The sequence below is a fragment of the Brachyistius frenatus genome, unplaced genomic scaffold (genome assembly GCF_029030835.1).
Source record: "Brachyistius frenatus isolate BFR_SWC_R1_liver_20210118 unplaced genomic scaffold, ASM2903083v1 Contig_59, whole genome shotgun sequence".
NCBI lineage: Eukaryota > Metazoa > Chordata > Actinopteri > Embiotocidae > Brachyistius > Brachyistius frenatus.
The window spans coordinates 1783146-1805622 of NW_027210658.1; the positions used below are offsets into that span (position 1 = coordinate 1783146).

The 22477-nt window shown below is 43.0% G+C and overlaps 1 protein-coding gene across 3 annotated transcripts in view; it reads left to right on the forward strand.

Moving 5' to 3' along the window:
• The window catches only part of bach2b (BTB and CNC homology 1, basic leucine zipper transcription factor 2b), an 88337-nt gene that overhangs the window by 10622 nt on the left and 55238 nt on the right, over nt 1-22477 (forward strand). The window contains exon 1 of one of the 3 annotated variants that reach the window (XM_069705837.1): nt 9415-9454. The exons of 1 other annotated variant lie outside the window; for it this stretch is intronic. Coding sequence is in view for 1 of the 2 variants with exons in the window: in XM_069705834.1 (XP_069561935.1) it covers nt 17363-17395 (33 nt within the window). In the remaining variant the exon portion in view is untranslated. Of the gene's footprint in view, nt 1-9414; nt 9455-17311; nt 17396-22477 lie in introns of those variants that run through there. One more of the 3 variants, XM_069705834.1, reaches the window with a different exon arrangement.

Sequence of the window (22477 nt, forward strand, 5' to 3'; positions counted from 1 at the left end):
GTTAATGTGAGCAAAATGGGATTCAGCTTCATGTGGAAAAGTATCACTTTCCAACTGAAATATAACGTCATACATAACTGAAGATAAGCTGGTAATAACTATTTAATACTTTACAGAAAACCAAAATGTAATTTATAGGAAGTATTGTAATTTTGTACTTTCATTTTGTTTCTGTTGCTCATGGAGTTGACAGGTGACATTTAAAAAGGAATTTCCTTTTATTACATCTGCATGTATTTAGAGGCAGTTTGTCAAGAAGCAGCAGAGTTTAAACTCAGTTTAAGAGTACGGCTGTGGAGGAGTTTGGGGAGAAGGAGGGGCACACGGGGAGGCGATGAGGGGGGGCATCCTGTGAGATCAGCACAGGTGGTTGAAGGTGGGTGCGGGGGTGGTTGGTGTAGTGGGTAGGTTGTGGGCGTGGGCGTGGGCGTGCAGTAATGTGCCCACTTCCTGCACCGAGCCGTTGTGCTGTAAACCTGTAAGCTTACAACGAGATCAGCAGGATTTACCGACGGTGGCTCGGTGCCATTTCACAGCAGGCAGCCGGAGAGGTGGAGATCCTGGCTGAGCACCGCGGCGGCCCGCCGGGCCTCGTATTGTTCCTTGTGATGGTGCTTTTTCTAAGGGAGCAGAAAAGGGAGCAAAAAAAGGGAAAACTTATTCTAAAGCAAGAGAGCTGTGAATGGAAAACATAAAAGTGGCGTTTAATTCAATGGGTTTTCCATTTGTTGCCGAATGGAAACATGAATGTCTACGTGTCGGGTTAATCTGAGGCAACTGGGCCTCCTTGAAATTCTTGAAAACATTTCACCCGAGCAGCGACATCATCATTGGTTTGTGAACGTTATGAATCCTCCAGTTCAGATTCTGTCCGTCACCATCTTGCTAGTTCGGAGTGGTTTAGAGCAGGAAGTGACCATATTTGGACAAGCTGGGGGAGGAGCCAGCGGTGGATCTGACTGATCTGATTGGAAACCTGACGATACTATGTCCCGCCCACCGATAGCTGTAATCTGACTGCACCACAGACCTGTCAATCAAACAGACACGCCCCCAAAAACAGGTCTTTTTGAATCTTCTTTTCTAATGAATGAGGGATTATTTTCAGATGGACCTCCAGAAAACTAATAAGAAGGAGTGACTTTAGCTAACAACACCGAGATAACTGATGGACACATTTTACTGACTTTGAATTTGATGAGAGAAGTTGAATGGGAGTCTATGGAGCCGGAGGCTTTTTGGAGCCGACCTCTAGTGGCACTCGGTCGTATTGCAGCTTAAGACACTTCTGTTTCGGCCTCATTTTTCAGAGCTGGAAGCTACGAACACTTTTATATCCAGTCTGTGGTTTCATCTAAAAGGCTTCTTCAGTTCTTTCTCGTTCTCTCACCCTTTCAGATCAGAAGTGAAATGTCTCCTAGAAGTTTTAAGTCCAGTTGCGTTTGGATTTGAAACCTTAGATTGACATCGATGAATGAGAATCTTCATGAATAAACTTCATAAACGCAGCCCTTCCTGTTGGAGAGTCATCTGTACATGGAGACTTGTTTCTGCTGCTGTTATCCAGAACCTATTAAAACCGTGTGCCAGGTCATGAGAGCATGTTCTCACCAACATGTCTGGAGCAGTTCGGTCATACTTTGGAGAATTCGTCCACGCCAGCTGCATTTTAGGTCTATTGGTGCATCACAGACTAACTCATGGGTCAGAGTCTCGATGCAAAATTCTGTCTCTGGTATAAAAGAAACAAACATTTCCATGCATGTTTCCCTGCAGATTCAGTCTGCAACTCTGGTGTGAAACTAATTTTAAACTAACTTTGCATGAGACTGCACCGACGGATCCAGTTCAAACAGGCTTTGTTACTTCTGAAAAGTAGAGAGGCAGCAAGGTGTTGTTGACAGTTAGATTTTGGAATAAAATCATTTTAAGATAAATGTCAGATATGTGTTTCTGTCCCTGTAGTCCAGAGTTACTGCAGAAGATGACCTCAGATTTATGGCCGTAAGAAAACATGGTGACATGTAACAGTTCCTCATTCCTGCTAAACGTCACATAAAACGTTTTTTTTTTTTTTTTTTTTTTTTTTTTTTTAAACGGACCGGAGGAGATGATTCATGGTAGAAGAAGCGTGCAGCTCCATCACTGAGTGTCCTGGAGAGTTTACGCTCAGATGGCTTCAACCTGAATGACCCGGGCAGACTGCAGAGCAGCAGCAGGGTTGAGTGGAGTTCACGCTCAGTTGGGTGGGAGGCCGCTGGTGTCTGTCTGCAGTGAGGAAACACACTTTTGTTGTGTACCTGGAGCGCTCACATGCAGTCGGCCGGCCAGACGGCGAAAGGTCAACCAGGCAGAGCAGCAGAGGAGTCCGTCAGCCTCATACCTGCCTCTGACATTCAGTTTTATCATTTATTTCAAAGAATACGTTTCCACGTGTTTCTGGAAGTTAGAGTTTGGTTTTATAAGTCGTCTCAGTCCTGATTGGCTCCTCGGAGTCACATGGTCTTGAATGTGTGTCAGTGTTCAGCTCTTTTCTTGGAATTTTGCCTTACTTCACATTTGCTCTCGATCTTTCAACTTCGGCATTTGAGGCACTCAACAAATTTTGTATGGATACACTATTATTATTATTATTATTATTATGATTATGATTATTATCATGGTTATTAATTAGTGCTGCAGGTACTGTCAACCTGCTGCGGTCCAACTTTATATCTGGAAATTCTTTCAATTCATGATTGAATTAAAACATTTCTCTGAAACGGAATCCCACTTTTACGACTAAAATGAACCAAATTAATAAATCGGATAATTGATCAATTATTTAAGTGATTTATTGAATAACCAATACTATCAATTAAACTGATAAAGGTGGGTTTTTTTGTAAATGAAATGTCTGACTGGAAATAGGGATGGTGTTTTTTCTATTTTCTCACTCACATTTGCAGACAAACAAGTCGAGTTCATCAAGAAAAGAACCAACTTTGTTGATAAATGAAGAAACTTACACTTGCTGCCACCTGACTTTCCCCATCACCATCATCACAGACAGTTTGTCAGATGTTTAGTGTATGTTTAGAACATAATTAAGTGGCAATTATAAAAAAAAAACTAATTCAATATTTCAGTGATTTTACAAATAACAAAAAGGCGTTCTAACTTTTTAAACTTTTCACTATTTTATCATCAACATTGTTTAAAGATTCAACTTTGTGCTCCTGAAACTGATATTTCTCACATTTCCTGACATATTTAAGATAAGATAATTAATTTGGACCAAAGAAAAGTTCGCAAATCAATGAATGAATGAAAATTATTTTAGATGCAATCTTTTATGACATTATTATATTGATTAATATTCTGAAGAAGGTAGTATTTAATCACAAATGGAACAAAATTAGGTGTTGAACTAAATGTTGAACAATGCTTCTTCTTTATGAATCATTTTAGATATTTCATGTTACCAATAAAAATCTCTCTGAGAAGTTTTCATGTAAAATCATTTTTTATTTAACTGATGAAGCCAAACTTCTCAAATGTGAAACAATTTCTGATAAAAAAAAACAACAACATGTAAACAAAATTATAAACCTGACTTTAAATATTAATCAGACCAATTTTGGTTTACAAATTACAGTTAATGAATCACGTTCTTAACTTACTGATAATATTAGTTGTTTAACAAGTCGTCATATTATTATATTTGCATCTCTACTGCTGCTCTGTTTTTTTCCTCCCAACCTCTGAATGATGTTTACTTCTGTTGTCTTTACATGTTATAATACTTATGATACACTTATAGTTCTACACTATGAATTGAATTAAGTACATTTCCTGTTAGTTCATCTGCAGATATTTCCTATTAATCACATGCTCAGGAATAAGAGGCAGAAATATATTGAGGTGCTCCACCTTTATTGATCACAACCACAAAACTTGATCTGCTGCACATATTTAAAGTCAGCTGCAGCAGGTTTCCTCTAAAACACAGAAGAAGAAGAAGAAGAAGAAGAAGAAGAAGAAGAAGAAGAAGAAAGGTTAAGAAACAAAGGGAGAGTGAGTGAGAGTGGAGATCAATGGTGGAAGCTGCATGAAAGGCGGCAGCAGCCGGCCATTTAGACGGATTACAGTAGCAGAGCTCCTCTTTCATCTCACTCAGGGACTGTGTCTGCAGGGCAACCGGGCAAATTGGTTCCCATCATGCTCAGCGTCTGCTGCTCAGTCTGATTCGGAGGCTGTTTGAACACCAGGATGTGTATTTCTACAGCATTATGAATGACAGTCCAGAAACAGGTTTATCTGTCATCCTCTGCTGTGCACCTTCCTCACTAGTCTTCATCATATCTGTGACAGAGCTGTAGAGCAGCTGAGCTGCTCGATTATTATCACTTAACTCTGGGGACAGAAAAAAAAAAAAGAAAAAAAAATTGAATGTGAAAGTGAAAGATTTGGGCGACACGTCGTGCTGTGAGCTCACTGCGTTACAGGAATAAATGTCTTCTGCAGATTTAAACTGCTGTGATGGATGTGTGACTCTGGTCAGTCTGTGGAAACATTCAGCAGTCGGTCAGCAGTGATGTCCGTTCACAGAGTTTCAGGAATCCATAAGAAATGTCAGAATAACATAATATAACATGATTCTACTCAAATCTTTAAATAAGTTGGATTGATTTTATACATAAAAAATACGATTTTACAGCTAAAACACGGCTGCAGTGAATGGTTAGTTTTATTCTTCATTCAGCTCTGTTAAGATTATACATGAACTGAGCATGAAAAGTGTTGAATGAAATTATACAATTATTGAGAGAATACGATTTTTAATAGTGCAAAAAAAAAAAAATACAAACTGCTCATTGATTGTTTATCTTTGCAGTAAAAACAAACTCGGGTATTTTCGAGCAAAACAATACATTTAAAGGCTGGAATTTGTATGCATACAATTATAGTAGTAGGAGAATAAATTTCCTGAAAACTAAATTTGTCAAACAAAATCCTTACTCAAGATCTTCTTCTTGGCTTTTTCCACGGCGTTCCTCAGTAAATCCCATCAACAACTGAGTAAAATGATCATTTTATTTTTGTTGTTTAATCAAATTCCAGTTTCCAATTTTAAGAGTGAACTTTTTAAAAGACATCTTTTAAAAACTTTAAAAATGAATGATCTTTTTTTTTTTTAAATTGTCCTTTTTAAATTCCTGAAACAGGTAAAACATATTTTCACTAGTTTACAGCTTTTGAAAACTAAAAAAACAAACAAACTGAATTTCATCATATTTCATGTTTTTGAGATGTTTGTCGTTCAAAAGCAGTTTTTCTTGTCTTCCTGTCGATATTATAAGAATTCGAGTTTAGAAATGTGCCATCTTTCCATTTGACTTCTGTCTGGCGTGACAATGCTGCACACGTGTATGATGAGTAAGTGTTGATGATTGGAGGGTCGGGTCTTCCCGCTGCAGGGACAGCCTCCTCCCACCGACCTGTCAGTCATCTCTGACCTCTCATCTTCCTCGCTGATTTTGGTGTAGATGCGTACGTCGGTTGCTGGTGAATAAACGATCTGCAATAAGACGATGAAGCACAGACCTGTGAGTAGAACCGACGCCCAACGCGCTCCACCTGTTGTTGTTGTCTGTCTGAAGATGAGTTCTGTTGGCAGGAAGGATGTTTTTTCCTGTTGCGGTGAGGCAGCGTGAAGCCGAGGCAAACATTTTTTTATCACGCTGACACACATAAAAAGTCAGACGCCGCTGCTGTTTGCACTTATACTGCATCTCTGTTTATATTTCAAAAGATATTTTATCACTCCAGCAGCAGTGCCCTGTTGTCTAATGATTTATGTTTTAAAAGCAAACTTTAAGGAGCAGAAATCCTTCATTACATCGATCATTCGGAGGTTCTGAGAAAACCAGACTGTTTGAAACAACCAAATTCTTGACGATGCTCACATTTCCCTTTTATAACTAACGGTCACAAAGGAAACAAAGCTTCCCTCTCTGACTTCCTTCACAGGTGTCAGAGGGGCCGCCGTGGTAGATTTGATATTTAATCATAATTAATCCCACTTTCTTTCTTTCTTGTGCTCGTGTCAGTTTTTAAACGAGCTTCGTAATCATGAACGACTCCAATGACTCAAAATGGATACAGGAAACCTCTCCTTTATAAATGAATGTCTTTTATTTAAACGTGTATCAGTTCATGCTGCTCTCAGGTCTCTCAGCCCTCACATGCTCTTGCGTTCGTACGTAAAGTCAGAAGTCTTATCCCAGCTGTGCCTAACAAGCCCGCAAGCAAACACAAAGGCCCTCTTTGTCCCGGAGCTGTTAGTGTCATAGCCGGAGTTTGTGGCTTAGTGTAAGCGGTGAAGTTAAAGCTGCCGTCGTGGAGGAGAAGCTGTCAGGGTGCTCCCAGACCACGTGGAGCGCTGGCATCTGAGCCAGCGGCTCGGCTCAGCTCGGCAGAGACTTCTGCTCCTGGTGGCTGCGGCCCGTCTGCACCTCAGACTCCAGCACAGGCTGATCTGGAAGTGCTGCTGACGTCACCGTGTGTCCTTGTTGTTTGTCTGTGTGGTCGGCATTATAAATACCAACAATGCCGAGCGTCCTCGGGCAGAACGCTGAAGCACAAAGTGCTCTGGATGGATCCGACGGACCGATCGGCATCTTTTGTGGTGGTTGTAGTGAACGGGTGGAGGAGAGGCAGCAGAGGGGGGGGGAAAGCTCGGTATAACTGCAGCCGTTCAAAGGCAGCATGGGAGAGGATTTTCATTTTCATTTATCTGCAGTGACAGAAAAGTGTCCTGCTGCTCTGGATGTGCGGATGATAAAACCAGTTCATCTCTGTGGTACGAATTCAATATTCAGAGTCTAACGGACCGTTTTCAGACCAAAACCGTGACTCAGGAGACATTTTGACTCATCACAGCCAGAAAAGTTCCCAGCTGTTATTCATATTTATCCAGCAACGGCCTTCCATTCAGTTGAGTCACGCTCACCGTCAGTTTACTGGAATACTTCGTTCAGATATGTTCGTATTCACCGTGTAGAGAAGAGTCCGTATGAACGGTGCCCTCTGGTGGTGTTCACCACGTCACAACTCTAAAAGAGTCGAGTTCACCAGTTGTTTGCTGAGGTCTACGGAAAGGTCAGAGGTCGTGGCAGTTCATGTTTGGTTGGATGTTCAGCTCATATGTTGTAATTTTAGTCAAGCGGAGTTTGTCTTCGTAACTTAGATAATATTCTACGTCTGAGGAAAATGTTGATCTTCCCGACGTCTTTTCCGTCTGTGTCTTTGTATTTCCTGTTAGCTTGATAAACTGTTAGCCTCGGTGGCTTCTAGACGCCATCCAAGTTGCCTAGCAACAGTGTTCTTACGACCGATCCGCTTGAATGCCAAGAATACATCAGAAAAACTTGTAACCACGAGCTCAAGAGTTCCATTTGAAGGCAGCAAAAATGTCCGCCGTGAAAAAGGAGGATAGCAGGAGAGAAAACTATGCTAACATTAGAAAGCTTGGATTGCTAGCTGTCGCTTATGAGAGAAACTTAACTGCACAACTCCAACGCTTCACAAATGTTGAGTATAAATGGATCGACAGCTTGAACTGCTGGTTTGTCAGTCTGTAATTCATTGTGGTCGATCAGAGTTTCCCAAAACCTTTTTTTTTTTTTTTCCCGTTTTAAGACATAAATGTTTCTGCTTTAGTCTTTAAGGCAGAAGAGAGTTCAGGACCACTGTTGTTAGGACATTTCAGTTTTGCGAGGTTGCATAAAATTTGTATCAGTTGTCTTTAGATTTGTTTTTCTGAAATAATTCTTCCTCAGGATTTAAGAAATGTTTCAGACGTGTAGGAAGGAAGCTAAAATTCTGAATGACTTCCTGCTCAGGTTGTTTTTTGTGATGAAAAAAATGTCTGACAGAAACTGGAGGAAATAAACCAAACTCGACTAAAGCAGATGTCGAAAATCTTTTTGTTTTGTTTTTTTGTCGAGGACAACTTTCAAGGAAAGTAGTCAAAACTTAAGGCCTCATCAAACACACTTTATACTCCAACTTTCAACTATATTCTCCAAATTTTGACCTTTTTCTCAAAAATTATCAAGTTCTCAAGATGTCTTTATAAATTCCTCCACTTCTTCTTTTTCTTCTTTGAAGCGGCCCTAATACTCTGTCTGATTTTGTAATTCTTTATGCCTCTGAGCATTTTGTTTCTGCAGTGACTAATGTTCAGAAAGCAGCCCGTCCTTGTCGGGACTGTTCGTAGATCAGAAACAAGAGAAAGAGATGTTTTCAGACATAAACGTTTGTGAACGTCTATTCTTCATATCCAGATAGACTTTTACCAGAGTGTGTTTTATATTTGCAGAGTAGTCCACACACACATCCTTCCCCTGTCTGGAGGTTGAAGTGCTTGTTGCCCGGGTTTGAGCGAGGCCCCTCTGAGGTATCTGCTCTGAATTGTACGAGCCCGTCTGCTTCCCATGATGCACCTCTCCATCTCCAGCCCGGCGCGGGCAGTGAAAGAGGCCATTGTTCCTGTCACTCTGAGGCATGTTGCATGTAGTTATGACACAGAGTGGGAGAAATGATTCCCATTATAACGCTGGAATGTTTTTGAATCAATCACTTCTGTGTAAATAAGAGCTGCAACGAGCTCCTTCAGCCACAGATGCGCTTGTTTACATGTTTGAAGGAAGTTAAAAAAATTATTTGTTTAAAAATGAAAAGCAGCTTTGTGGGTTTTGTGCTAGTGTTCCTCCTCATCTGTCAGCCGACCCGCCGCCGAGGCCACCTCCAGAGTCCGATTCAGACGCCTGATCCTCTGAACCGAGCGGCCTGTTAACACTCTGCAAGAAAACAAGTGGCTTTCCGGACCTCTCTCTCTCCTTAATTCCTTCCTTTCCTTTTTTTCTAGCTGAGCTTTGATTGATGTGCAGCAAACCGCGATTGGAAAAGCTCCGGCGCTCCTCTCATGGATTCCTCCGGAGTGATGTCATGTTTTGATGATCCTCGTGTAGTATGCCGTGTGCAGCGACATTTAAAACAAAAGAAATATCCTCCCTTTGAAAAAGTGGACGTCTCTTGTCTTCTCAGGCAGATCATTTATGCTTCACATACCATGACACCCATTCAATCCCAAAACAGGACACCGTGTGCTCTGACATGCGTGAGAACGTTTGATTCTCCCCGTTCTCAAGTTCCCGGGCCACATCAACTCCTTCGTGGACGTCAGGCTCACTGCTGTGATGAAAAAAAAAAACTTTTCTCATTTGTTTTTCAGCCCTGAGATAAGTGTTCGTGTAAATGAAGAGACGCGGTGCAGAGGTCACGAAACGCTGTCAGCACTGCGTCTATTTTTAACTCCGCTGGATCACGTTTCACCTCTTTGCCATTTAGTTCCTTTGTTCGGCGTGGAGGATATTTCAGGACACTCTCGGGTAGCGTCAGAGGAGAGGTGAGGTGGAACCGCTCCCTGACAGCTGATCTCCCCTCTGCTGTGTGTGTGTGTGTGTGTGTGTGTGTGTGTGTGTGTGTGTGTGTGTGTGTGTGTGTGTGTGTGTGTGTGTGTGTGTGTGTGTGTGTGTGTGTGTGTGTGTGTGTGTGAGTGTGTGTGTGGTCTCTGACCTGCTGCAGGTTGAAGACGTGCTGTGTGTAAAAGTGTGCGTCAGCCTCGGCTGCTACTAAACTCTTTTTCCTGAATGTGCGTTCTTGGTCTCTGATTGGATCCAGATGGAGCGCGGAGCTCCTTTGCGGTCCTCGTATGACTTCACATAAGGTCAATGGTTAGCGAAGATTTAAAGGCGCCTCGCACCGCGGCCACTCTACAATTGATAGTCTGTGCGTTTATGGGACCATCAGCTCATTTCAAATCGACAGGATTTGTAGTTTCACGGTCATCAGAGCACCGTTCTCATTCCCAGAGCGACATGATGAAGACGTGCAAATGATTCACTCCGCCACTGGTGCCACGACGTCACCGATGGATAAAAGAGGTCGTGTGACTGCGGTGGTGAGATCCGTCCAGGAAAGTGTTCAATGGATTTCTTCAAAGTAACGTCAATCCGTTACTTAAGTTACGTCACGTATTGAACATAAAGTAAGTTACGTCACTTTAACCCAAACAAGGAGCGGCTCTTCTACCGAACCACGCCGCTGTGTGTGTACTCTGGGAGACACTAAATGTATTTTTTCTGACCGTCTCCAAACGAAGGTGCGATGAGCGGCAAACGACGAGTTGGCCCAAAGACCTTCAGTCGGAGAGTCTCTCAGCTTCAGGACGTTCACGGTGTAACGTCGGGACGTCAACACAGGAACCCCTCTCACTTCCTCATCTGCACACCTGGCGGTCGCTCTGTGAGTCCCGGAGTGAAATGTGCTCTGTAATCTGCGTCAGCAAACACTGAAGTTGTATTTTGACTTTAATCTCAATATTTAGATTTTTTTTTTTTTTTCTTTTTCTAACAAAGACAACTTTGGACACACAAGCAGTAACTTCCAACAGATTCAACTTCCATAATCTTTTGTGAACACGGATTTACTATCGGCTCAAAAATCAGGAGAATGAAAACGGACACACAGCAGCCAAAGTGTTCAGGGATGAAAAACTAAAAGTTTCCGAACCATGTGAGCGGCGCTGTGCTGAGTTCAGAGGTCCGGAGAGCAATCAGGACGTAACTCTCCTCTGCTGCTGGGTTTGTTTGGGTTGTGGAATGATCCTCCTCTCCAGGCTGCTGCCGCCCTGTTTCACTCAGAGTTTTTGCTGCTATGAACGGGGCGGGGAGAGGGTGTGTGTGTGTGTGTGAGGGGGGGGGGGGGCACGAGGGACGTGGAGGGGGGGAGGGGGTGAAGTGCAGGAATTCCCACTCACTTGACTCATCTTGCATTAGCTGTACTCCTTCTCTGACTCTCCCCCCGCCTCACATGGAAGACGGGATGTTTTGTTGTGGAACGCAGCGCTCTCACCATCCTGGTTTCTTTCAAGGACGCGGAGAGACGCTGCACGATGTGGCGAGGAGGAGGAGGAGGAGCAGGAGCACCATCACCACCACCACCACCACCGAGTTCATTCAGCCGCCTCTCGTGGGCCCCTCTTTGCTTTAGTTTTTAGCCAGAGACCATGAGGCCTGACGGGCCGAGGGCAGCGCTCCAGGTCCGGTCTCTCCTCCCCTCTTGGGAAGGAAGGTCCGGACAGCCCGTCCTCCTCCAGGCTCAGGGTTTTGTTGAGTCATGTGAGATCATGTCCACAGAAACACGGAGAGACGGGGGCTAGAGGTGTGAGGGGGTAAATGAAGCAAGGCGGGGTGGGGGGTAGGGGGGAAGCTAAAATCTGCTCGGTGGCCTGCAGACAGCACGCTGCTGCTCGCCTTGTATAAGGTAATGTCTAGCGAGCGTGTCGGGGTGGGACTTGTGCACAGATTTATTTTAATACATGGCCGGCCCTGCCAGTGTGGGGGGGAGAGATTGGGGGGGGGGGGAGACAAACCCACCACAGACCAATAAAAACAGAGAAAAGAGTCAAGTTGGAGAGTCCGACTTCACCTTTAATCTGCATGATCCCACCGGAGAGCGTTCCCACCGCCTCTCCTTCTCCTCCTGCCGTCTTCATGCAGCTGGATGCTCTGACAGATGCATGTTTGGAGTTGGTTGCCCTGCAGGGAGGTCTTGATTTGGCATGTCAGTCTGGTATTTAGCAGTGCAGCGATACAGTATGAGGAGCTGCCTTCAGGTGGTTGTGCAGCTCAGAGGAGTCTGCTGGATCTTCACACCTCAAAGAACACATCTGGGCATCCCAATGTTCAGAGAAGGAAAGATCTGAACCGCTTACATAATTATTAGGCTGCAACTAATTATATTATTTCATAATAAATTAATCCACGGATTATCTTTTAAACTAATTAGTAAATAATTTGATCTATAAAAAGTCCCAAAATCATCAAAACCAACAATTTATGACCATAAAACAGCTAAAAGCAGCAAATCTTCATATTTTAGAAGCTGGTACCTGTTTGTTTTTTTAAGTTTTGCCCAATAAATGACAGTTAATTAATTATCCAAATAGTTTTTTCTATCAATTGACAAATTGGTTCTGTTTGGTTCTAGCCACGCCGGCAGCAGTTCTCTCAGAAAAGAAATATGAAATATTTTGTCCACTGCATTGCTCCAGGCTGAAACGTACCACAAACCTTTGGATGGACTTTCATGGTCGAGACTTTCTGTGAGTTTTTAAACTGAAATGTTTCTACAACTATTGAACGGCTCGTTGTGGAATCTGATTTTCATGCATTGTCCTTCAGGGTGTTTTCTAATCGTTCGGTGACCCTCTGACTTCAATGAAGCGGAATCATCAGGTCAAAGATTCCATGTTTAATACCAAATACCTACAAACCGACAACCTTCTCATCAGCCTCGGCTGTACTTTGTATTTGGTGATATTTTATCTCAATAACTTGCGAAACAAAGAGTAGTAGCAATGATAAATATTACCCACTAAACATGTATGTTGGCATTGTCATGACAATAACCCAAAGCACCAGTGTGTCTCAGATTCAGTAAAGAGGAGCTCCGTGTTGTTGTGCAACCGAACACAGAGAGGGAAAGCATGCCTGTCTGCCATCAATTATTGAGTCTAAGCTAATTTAAGAGTCGGGTCTGTATCTGGATGCTACTATCAGGTTCAGGGTTGGATTCATGGCTGGTGGCCAGTAACACTGATGTCCAACATTATTGTTGTTTTACATCAGCGTCCTCTTTCTCAAGGAACACGCTTTGTTGTTTTGTTTTTTTTACTTGTCAGATATTTTCTGTCGAGGATTGAAACTGTTTAGAGGACATTCAGCGGGTTAATAATCTTTATAGCCTATAAAAAGCTGCAACTCACTCCCAGGACATAAATCAGCTCGGTGTGCAGAGTGTGGAAAACAACTCTGCAGCCCATTCCAGCCCACCTTGAGCAGTGAAGGTCACACAAGAAGAGAGTTAATGACGGAGCACACGGGGCAGCTTTAATGAGCCCTGCACAAGTGTTGTTTAGACTGCATTATAGGCCATCCTCTCTTTCCCATTAGAGCTGTCAAGAGTCTGTAGATCCTCCATCTGTGCATGTGGGACTGTTGTCTCGGTGAACTATACTCTTCTTTGTCCCGTACGTCCATGCGGTGATGGGAGAAGATGCTTCGTGTGAGGATTTATAGAGAAAAACGTCAGTATGTCTAAATGAAAACAATCAAAAGTCTGCTGTCCTCTCAGTGATCTTTAAAGCTGCAAACAGGCTTCACCTGTGAAACGGCATGTTTACCAGCTGATGGCGTCCAAGCAAACCAATACAGGAGAGCCAGGCTTTTGATTGGGGGGGGGGGTCATCTTAACTTTCTGAAGGCAGATTTGTTCCGAGCAAGTCAGTCTGAAGTCTAAATCCTGAGTAGAAATGTAAATTTTCCACCTTATAAGTTGCATAAACAAATCACTGATTATTAGAATGATTACTATTATGGGTTAGGGTGGTTAAGCAGCCAAAACAACAGATATAAGCTTTCCATAATATGGTAGGTAGGTAGGTAGGTATATACTTTATTAATCCCCGAGGGGAAATTTTTTCGCCCCAGCAGCATACATACAGAAGCAATAATAGAAACAATAGAATAAAATAATAGAATAGAATAATAGAATAGAAAAGCAATAAAATAAAATAGCAGTAAATAGCAGTAAAAAATATAAATATAAAATATAAAATGCACAGTATATACACTATATATACAGTACATTATATATCTATATATATTATATACAACAAACCAATAAACAGTCAAAATATATACATGTATATATATACACATACAGTACAGTATATATATATCTATATATATAATATACAAGCAACCAAGAAACACAGTCAACAGTGTTATTGTAAAATATAATAATAATAACATAATAATATGACCAAACGCCAATCCAGCATTTAAAACAGCAACATTTTACTGCAACTTTTGTAAAGTTAAAGATGCTAAATTTGAGCGCTGAACTCTCAGGATGTGATTTGTCAAACTGTCGTCACATCTCAGCGAACAAACAACGACACAGTTGTGGATGAATCCAGAAGAGAAAACATTTTGTTTTCCCCAAAATGTTTTGAAGCTGACAAAAGTAATCAGCCTCCACGATTGTTTATTCAACATCAAATAAATATCTGACTTTGCTTTTGAATTTGGTAGAATTGCACCTGTCAGCAGGTTAGTTTGTTCCAGACTGTGTGTTTCAGCTCTTTAGATGTCTGAAAGGATTCAGATCCGGATTCACAGAAGGACTCTTCAGAACAGTCCAATGTTTGGTTCTGATCCGTTCTGGCTGCTTTCAGCTGTGTGTTTGGTTCTGATCTCGTTGGAGGACCTGAGACTGAGACGGAGCTTTGTGACACCGGGCAGCACGTTTGGCTGCAGAGTTCCTAGATAGTCTTCAGATTTCATTGAGCTGCACAGATTGAACCGAGTCCTGCGGACCTTCAACCGGTTCCTGATATCTGCAGCTGTCGTCACGGGAACAAGGAGTTGCTTGGCAATTCAGTGCGGTGACCGCAATGATACCAAACAGCAGTGATTTGAACAGGCTGGATGACTGATTACAACACTGAGCACGTGTGGGAGAATAAATTAGAGAAAACAGTTGTTTTGAAATCTTACTTTTATTCAATTATTTATAATTTTTCTGGGGGTAACAACAAATCTTTAATGCAAAATATTTTTAGAAGATGAAATTATTTAAAAAAAATTTCACGCTTTCTTTGCTTTACTTCATGACATACCAAAGGCTGCAGGTTTATAAGAGAAAATTGCTTTTGATTTCATCATGTTTCAGGAGGAATGCTGCATTTTTTTTTAAATGTGCTCTTTTTATAATGAAGAAAAATGGAGACCAGGACAACTGTTGGCCTTTTGCCAACTTTTCAATGACATACATTACAATATTTTGTCATTTTTGTAGTTTTCTTAACATTCATGTTATTTCCACTCTACAGCCCCACAAGCTTTCTCTTCACACATAATTCTGAAAACATTGTTATCACCAGGGGTTATTTAAAAAAAAAAAAAAAAAATCATTACACAACTGTTCTCACAAGTTGTATGAACCGTGTGGAGTAAACCGGTCTCCCAGTATTTGATGTTGTGTTGCATAGCTGTTGAATCCTGTGACCGGGTGTCTGTGACGGGGATGTCACCCCCGGCTGTCAGCACTGTTCCCGGAGCCTCCAACCAAACAAGGCCTGGTGGGCGGCGCCGGTGCTAGAGCTCTGCAACTCACAGCACGCCCGTGTTGTTTGGCCCGCAGACTCAAAGTGTGTAAAAGAAAATGGGATTATTTACTTTTCTGTTGAACTGTGTTGCGGATCGTTGAGTTTAAGATTAATTGACTGTGAAAAATGAAATCAATAATGTAAAATGTCCAAAAGGACGTGGCTCTCCAGACCTGTGGACTCTGTCCAGGATGTTGTTTTCATCCAAACTATCGATGCATGCAAATTCCAAGTGCATTGTCAAGACCATCGGCTGAAAGGATGTCGCTGGAATTTTTGGGCTGTTGCCATGGGAATAATGGGAACATAAAACAGCAAATTTTATTTTCTGTAGATTGAAGTTTACTTACCTTCTGACACAGAATAAAACAGAGGAGCCAGCTGAAACATGTTCCGTAACATGGGTCATTGTTCTGCCGGTTCATTCCTGTACCACAGGCCCGGCTCTGAGGACTCGTCACCATGGAAACCATTATGTGGGGCAATTGGCGGCAGAGCACTTTGGTAATCTTCTTGGAATATATTAGTAGCTGCAAAGGCCCCACTCTCCTCACCTTCAACCTCTCAGCATTGTCTCCGAGCCGGTTTGCTTTGGGAGCCGCTCTCAGGATTTCAGGCCTCGGCTCAGGAATGTTCGTCCTACATCTCCACGCAGGGAGGTTAAAAAACAGCCGAGCTGCCTTCGGATGAGGTCCGAAACCTCAAATAAACAGACCTACCGACGGTGAAGTTCCTCTGAACTCTCACTCTACTCTCATACACAATAAATCTAATTAGAAAGATTAATTTCATGGACTACGTCCCGCTGTAGCAGTTCAGAAATTCAATTTGCACTTTCATCGGAGAAGTGACGTGATTTGCACTGCAAAGCCAAATAACCACAGCGTTTCTCCTGATGTGGCAAAAACTTAAATAAGATGAAGACTTCATATGGAGCAGATGTGCTGAGACTCGACTTTTACTGCCGCTGATTCAGATGTCCATTGAATTTCCAAGAGCCGATATTACTTCTTGCCCTCTCCACACATCTCCCTGTGGTATTTTGTTGGTAATGTAGATTCTCAAACCTTGAAATGCTCAGCACTCTTGTTTCTCTGTCATCAGAGACGGCTCAGAGGCAGCGACTGTAACACAATGTCTTTTCTTTTTTTGGATAAAACAAACCGATTTGTGCCTTCCAGCCCAGTATGACACATTTTTTTTTTTTTTTATGCAGAGAAACAGGCTTTCTAAAGATCTGCTCGCCCATCTGGCTGAGGTGATTAGCAAAAGCTGAGGCAGATGGTGCTTCGGCCCGATTCTGCATTGCTTCAGGGGTGTATTAATCTGCATATACAACTTCCAGCCATGTTTGGCTGCGAGAGATATTTCTGTGCGAATGTGCAGCGACACCGTGTGAAGTTTCTGGAGGACCTGATGGGAGCCCTGGGGATGTTTTTGTGAGGGGGACGAGGGGCGGGCGATACGCGGACCTTCCCGCTTCTTCATCTGCAGCAAACAAGCTGAAAGTGAATGAGCCACGCAGCAGCTGCCCCAGCCCACCCCACCCCACCCCACCCCGCCCGTGCTCCGCCGCTGGCAGCCTGGTCTGGAAATGTTGACACAGTGAGTGAAGAGCAGCCCCAGAAACCCCAGGAATCCCCCGGAGAAGACGCAGGGCGGGAGGGTGAGGTGGAGCCTTGGAATGCACTCGGAGGAGTCAGTCACTTATTTACTAGCTGAACTCGGTGAACCCGGCCTGAGTCAGCCACTTCCACCCCGGCCGCTCCGGCCCGCCCACTTTCCTCTCTGTTTTGTTCTTTAACCGACCCCAGTGCGCCTGCTTTTCCTGCCCCTCCTCTTCACCTCCTCATTGACAGGCACTCCGCTCTCTGGCTCCTCATTGGACGCCGCCTTCGCTCACTCCCTCCCCCACATGACCCCCGTCACCCGGCCTCTCTGCCTCGAGCTGTAAGTGTTGAGGTCATGATGAGTAATAAAACAAATGTCAGTGAGAATGTGTGTGTCAGGCTACAGTGTGTGGAGCGCACACAGTACTACACGTCTTCCACCTGATCTGTTCCCTCCACTCAGCTCCATATGGCAGCGTCACATCTCCACGTAGACGTGCAGGTGAGGCCGAGTGGTTGTAGTGAGGACGGTGAACACACCTTCATCTCCCTGGAAAGCCTGTGTGGACCTTTGGAATGTTTTAATATTCAGTCCCTCCAGGAGTTTTTTTTTTTTGTGATTGTTGCGATCAAAATTGGTTGATTTTTGCAGTGGATTTTCTCAAAAGTGTCGATGGAATTTGTGGAGTTTTAAGGGATTTTTTTTTTTTTTTTTTTTTCAGAAAATTTGCAGGAATTAGAAAAAAATTGCAAGTTGAGTAAGTAAATTGTGATTTTTTTTTCATTATTTCATCATAGAAATATTTTAGTTCTCATCTTTTTTTATTTATTTATTGAACTTAGAGAAACATGAGGCTCAAAGTTCCTAAAAGCTCCTAAAAGCTGCGTATGTTTCCAGAACAGACCATCTGTGACTGGAATATAGAAACAACGACTACATCAGCTGTCAAAATAAGAGCTTTAGATGCTGTTTAATTCACGTTCATTCAACACATAGACCTGCCATCATCACCGTCCGTCCGTCATCACCTTGACCCTTGACCTTTGACCCATGACCGCCAAAACCTTTTCAGTTTATACTTTGTATTAAGTGAATGTTTTTGCTCAAGTGTGAAGAAATTCCCTCAAGGCCTTCTTGAGCTATTGCGTTCACAAGAACAGAAATCCCTGGTGCTGGTGTGTCGACTCCACCTCTGTGCATATAATGACCTGAACACCAACATCTGGTCATGATGTAGTATGCCGTGTAATTTGTGGCATTTACTGTGACTTTAGCAGTTTAAGCTCCGCCTCCTCCCAAGCTAGCACAATGGTTTGGGCTGAAGCCACAGTAAACCCACCTGCAGTACGAAGACACCACAACACCGCTGGGTTTCATTTGTGTTGCAGCAGTTTGACTTGCAGAAGTCTTGGGTTTAATTGTTAGAACAGGTTCAGTCTGTTTTAGAAATGTTACCGACTGAAGTTAAGTATATTTTTAGGTGGAAACAAAACAGATCTGACAGGTGAACAAACAATAAATGATGTAGGATGACGTATGACGTGCATCCTGCTACTCTAATAGAACTTCATGTTGACGTCTTAAAGAGTTTTTGAGATAGTAGTTAAAACTCATTTCTCCTTCAGCGTGGAGTTGTAAAACCTTCTTTCACTTCCCTTTTCAGAAAGGAAGATGAAAGAAAGGCGTAATGAGAGACTTCAGTCACAGAGGCTAGAAGCTGGAGGAGCAGCAGCTAGCTTCGAGGTAACATCTGGACTTTGGCTCTCACTTTTTTTTTTTACAGTGGCGTCTTACTCGGTCCTAAAAACATTCCCAACTGTCTGAAGTCAGCACCATCTTATCAAAAGGCTCATCATCACCCTCTTTATCCATTTATCCTGTATAATTATCCAGCAAAATGTTTCAACAGAGTTTTAACCTGCATTTGTGGATGAACTGTGTTCACAGACGATGGTTTTCAGAAGTGTTCCTGAGCCCATGCAGTGATTTCCACTCCAGAATAGTCTGTTTTTAATGCAGTGCTGCCTGAGGGCCCAAAGATCACCACCATCCAATATTGGTTTTCATTTTTATTTACATTTTACAGTGTCCTAACTTGTGTTGAAACGGGGTTCTAAATTAAATAAGAGACACCTAATGTTTTGTTATTTTTAACACTCAAGTCTTTTTTTCTACCTCATGAAAAAAATAGTGTTTGTTGTGGTAATTATTGATTTAAATGGTAACCATTTCTTCTATATTTACAACCCATGCAGTCACTCTACGGTATTTGACAACTGGCAGGTTAAACAGCCCAAAGGCCAGAGTGTCAGTGAGCTGTGTCGTCACCACACTGGGTCCATGGCCGAGCGTCCCGAGAGGTGTAATGATTCGTGGCCATCTCCGTCCGTCTCTTTGACCGCTGATCTGATGAGGGAACAATAATCCGTGACTGTGTGAACTCTTTGTCTGCTCTTATCTCGTCCCGTCAGTGATACTCGCTGCATGTCAATGGCTGCTGCTGGTAAATGTCAGCGGGCTGACAGCTGCTGGAGCTTTTCATGAAGAAGGACCAGTTATGTATTGAAGGCTAAAATCACTTTCTTTAAAACAGAAGAACATAGAATAAGCAGTGATAAAGAACCAGCTGTTCCAGCGAGGACGTGTTCAGCACAGCGTTATTCCTCTTTCACTTTATCACCATCATCCGGCTGCTGGACTCTTTGTCACCAGCTGAGACGTTACATCACTGTTTCTGTGCACTTACATGTGCTGCATGAGGAGATTATGTTTGTTTGTTTGTTAGCAAGAAGTAACAGATTCCTTTCATATACATTACATTTCAGATACATTTCAACTCCTTCTCATCCCATATGGCCGTTTGGTCACAGCCTGCTCATACCGCTCTCTGATTGGACAAATACAGACTTTCTACCTTCTGTAAAACATCATTTAGTTTTAAGTGTTGCTGTGGTGAGACGGCTGTCAGTCTAACAGGATATTGTGCAGGTGTCTGTCTGTTCAGATAGGAACGGCCTTGTGCTGAAAAGACGCTGCTGTCTGTGTGTGGTAATGCAGAGAGGCATCACTTGCTGAATAAATGTTTGCACTGTGGTTGCATCATTACTGTCGGTTGTTAGTAGACGGTAGAAAACGGTGACGGATGAAAATGGAGTTGTTAGTTTGATGCGGTCTGTGTGTGTCACTGGGTTTCAGTCTGTCCGGCTGTGACAGCTCACCTGAAGGCAGCTTATCAGTCAGAACCACCAGCTGACGGACAGATGAGGACACGGAGGGAGTTTCAGCGGACCTCGGCCCTGTTCTCTGATACATGGATCTGGCTTTCATTCAAACCGTCTGATTACACGTTTGACAGAACATATCTTTTTTTTTTTGTAAATTAATTCACCTTTATATTTAATCATACTGTCGGGCTCAGCTGGTTCTGTGTTTTTATTAGCTAATGGAATTACACTGTAAAACAGAAAAAAAGGTTTTAAAACTCAAAACATCAGTAAAATATGGTGTGATTTAATCTCCTTCAAATGGGCCTTAATAGTGATGTACACAGAGATTAGCCTGTAGAAAGTGTGTGAGGCACAGTATCGTCTTCATCATAGTTTGTCAGGTGTCCACCTCTGAGACTCATCATGTGATAACACACAACAGCCTCCATCATGTTCCTGTTTCTACATTAAAACTTTCACCCAATGTCTTTATTATTATCTGTATCAAATAGTGTAGTATAGTTAGATAATTAGGCTTCATTTGTTCAGGAAGTGTCATTCGCTCACATCACAATCTCTGTTACAAGAGAGAGCTGCACATATTTCATGTTCACAAGAACAATGAAGATGATTAACTCCAACCATCATGAAAACAGCACATTAATTAAAAAGTTCACAGTAATAATTAAAAACTAAACTTTAAAGTGTTCAGTGTAGATTGTGAGGCTTTATAATGGGAGACACGTATAATGAAGTATTTTTCATGACCCGCCAGTGGTTACTATGATACTGTCATAGTGGTGGGCAGCGTGTGATGGCTGACGGCTTCCCGAGAATACAGGAAGGATATCTACATATTTCACATTAATGTAGACGGTATGTTTAATGATATAAAATGATAGTTTTCTGTTTTTAAATGAGAAACAAGCTCAGTTCGATTATTTTTGTCTTAATTTAAGCGTGGTATTCACCATGAGCTTTGCTGGAATCATTCACACACTTTATCTTTTAAAACATATTTTACACCTGGTCATGAACAGCAGTTTGTACAGTGGAGAAGCCGATGGCATCATCAGCACAATAAGCCTCATATGTCTGAAAATGCATTTGATCAGGAGTCAATTTGGTTCATCTTAACAACAACAACTTCTCCTTTCTGAGATTTTTTTACTGACCCATAAAAATCTTGAACTTTTCTCCATGTCTCCTTTGCACCGACAGTCTGTCGTGCACTTTAACCGCTGTACTTCTGATATATTTCTGCTTTCTGCGGCCGCACAGTATTTTAACCAGACGTCCCTTAAATGAGATTTGAACCCGGCCTGTGTTTTTGCCGGCGGGTACGCAGTAGCTTGAACGGACAGACGTCGCGCCCCCCCCCCGAGACATCCTCCAAAAACCGTCCTTCCAACTGGACCGGTGCGCGAGTGGGCCTTTTGTTTTGACACTCCACATGCCCGCAGAAAGTAGGTCAGCGGCGGACCGAGGTGAAGTATGAGGCAGCAGTTTGCAGGTCTCCAGGAAGCTCGTTGCAGAGGAGACGTTAAACACACCAGTTCCTGTTTGACATCTGTTTCCAGCGAGCCTCGCAGGCCGGCCTTTACCCCGCCGCTCCCCCGCCCAGCCTGAGCTCAGCCTTCAGCTCGGCGTGTCGGTTTAACTGCTCTGTGACCCCTTTCCTCCCCTCCCTTCCTAGAAACCAGAAAAATTCGGATGACGCGCTCGCCGTTGACTCTGTGCCCAGAATAACGAAATCTAGAGAGATAAAATCAGGAAAGACAGGTTCTTACGCATGCAGCTACCCTGCTAGACTGCAGACCCTCTGGGCTGTGAATAATTAACCAGGTGTGTGCTTGAGTAGACAAGCCCAACACTGTGTTTGTGGAGTACATCTGCTGGATCACATCCTGCCAGTTCACACGTCAAACCCCTCAAATAACGGCATCGTCTGAAAGAAACCTCCGTCAGCGCAGCAGCTCCTCTTCGGGGGTTCAGAGATGTCTCGAATTAGTTTTTTTTTCCATCAGTCGTGAACCTCCGTGGGTTTCCCTCGGCACATGTGTGAAGCTGGACACACGGCGGGTGTATTTTTAGCTGCAGGTCCAATTATCCTCCCACTACACCTTGTTTCACGCGAAACCCGAGACGGGCCGAGCCACGGTGAGACCGCGGCCCGGCAAGGCTGAAAGGCAACACGGACGAGACGGCAGGTAGAGGGCCGGCCGGGCCGGTGTTTCCATGTCAGCTGGACTCGGCTCAGAGACGGAGACGTCAGCCTTCTCTTATCTCAGCCTCTCATTAAGTCATGAAGTCAAAATTTTTTTTTTTTTTTTTTTTTTTTTTTTAACGTCTATCTGACTGTGTTCTCCGGTCAGAA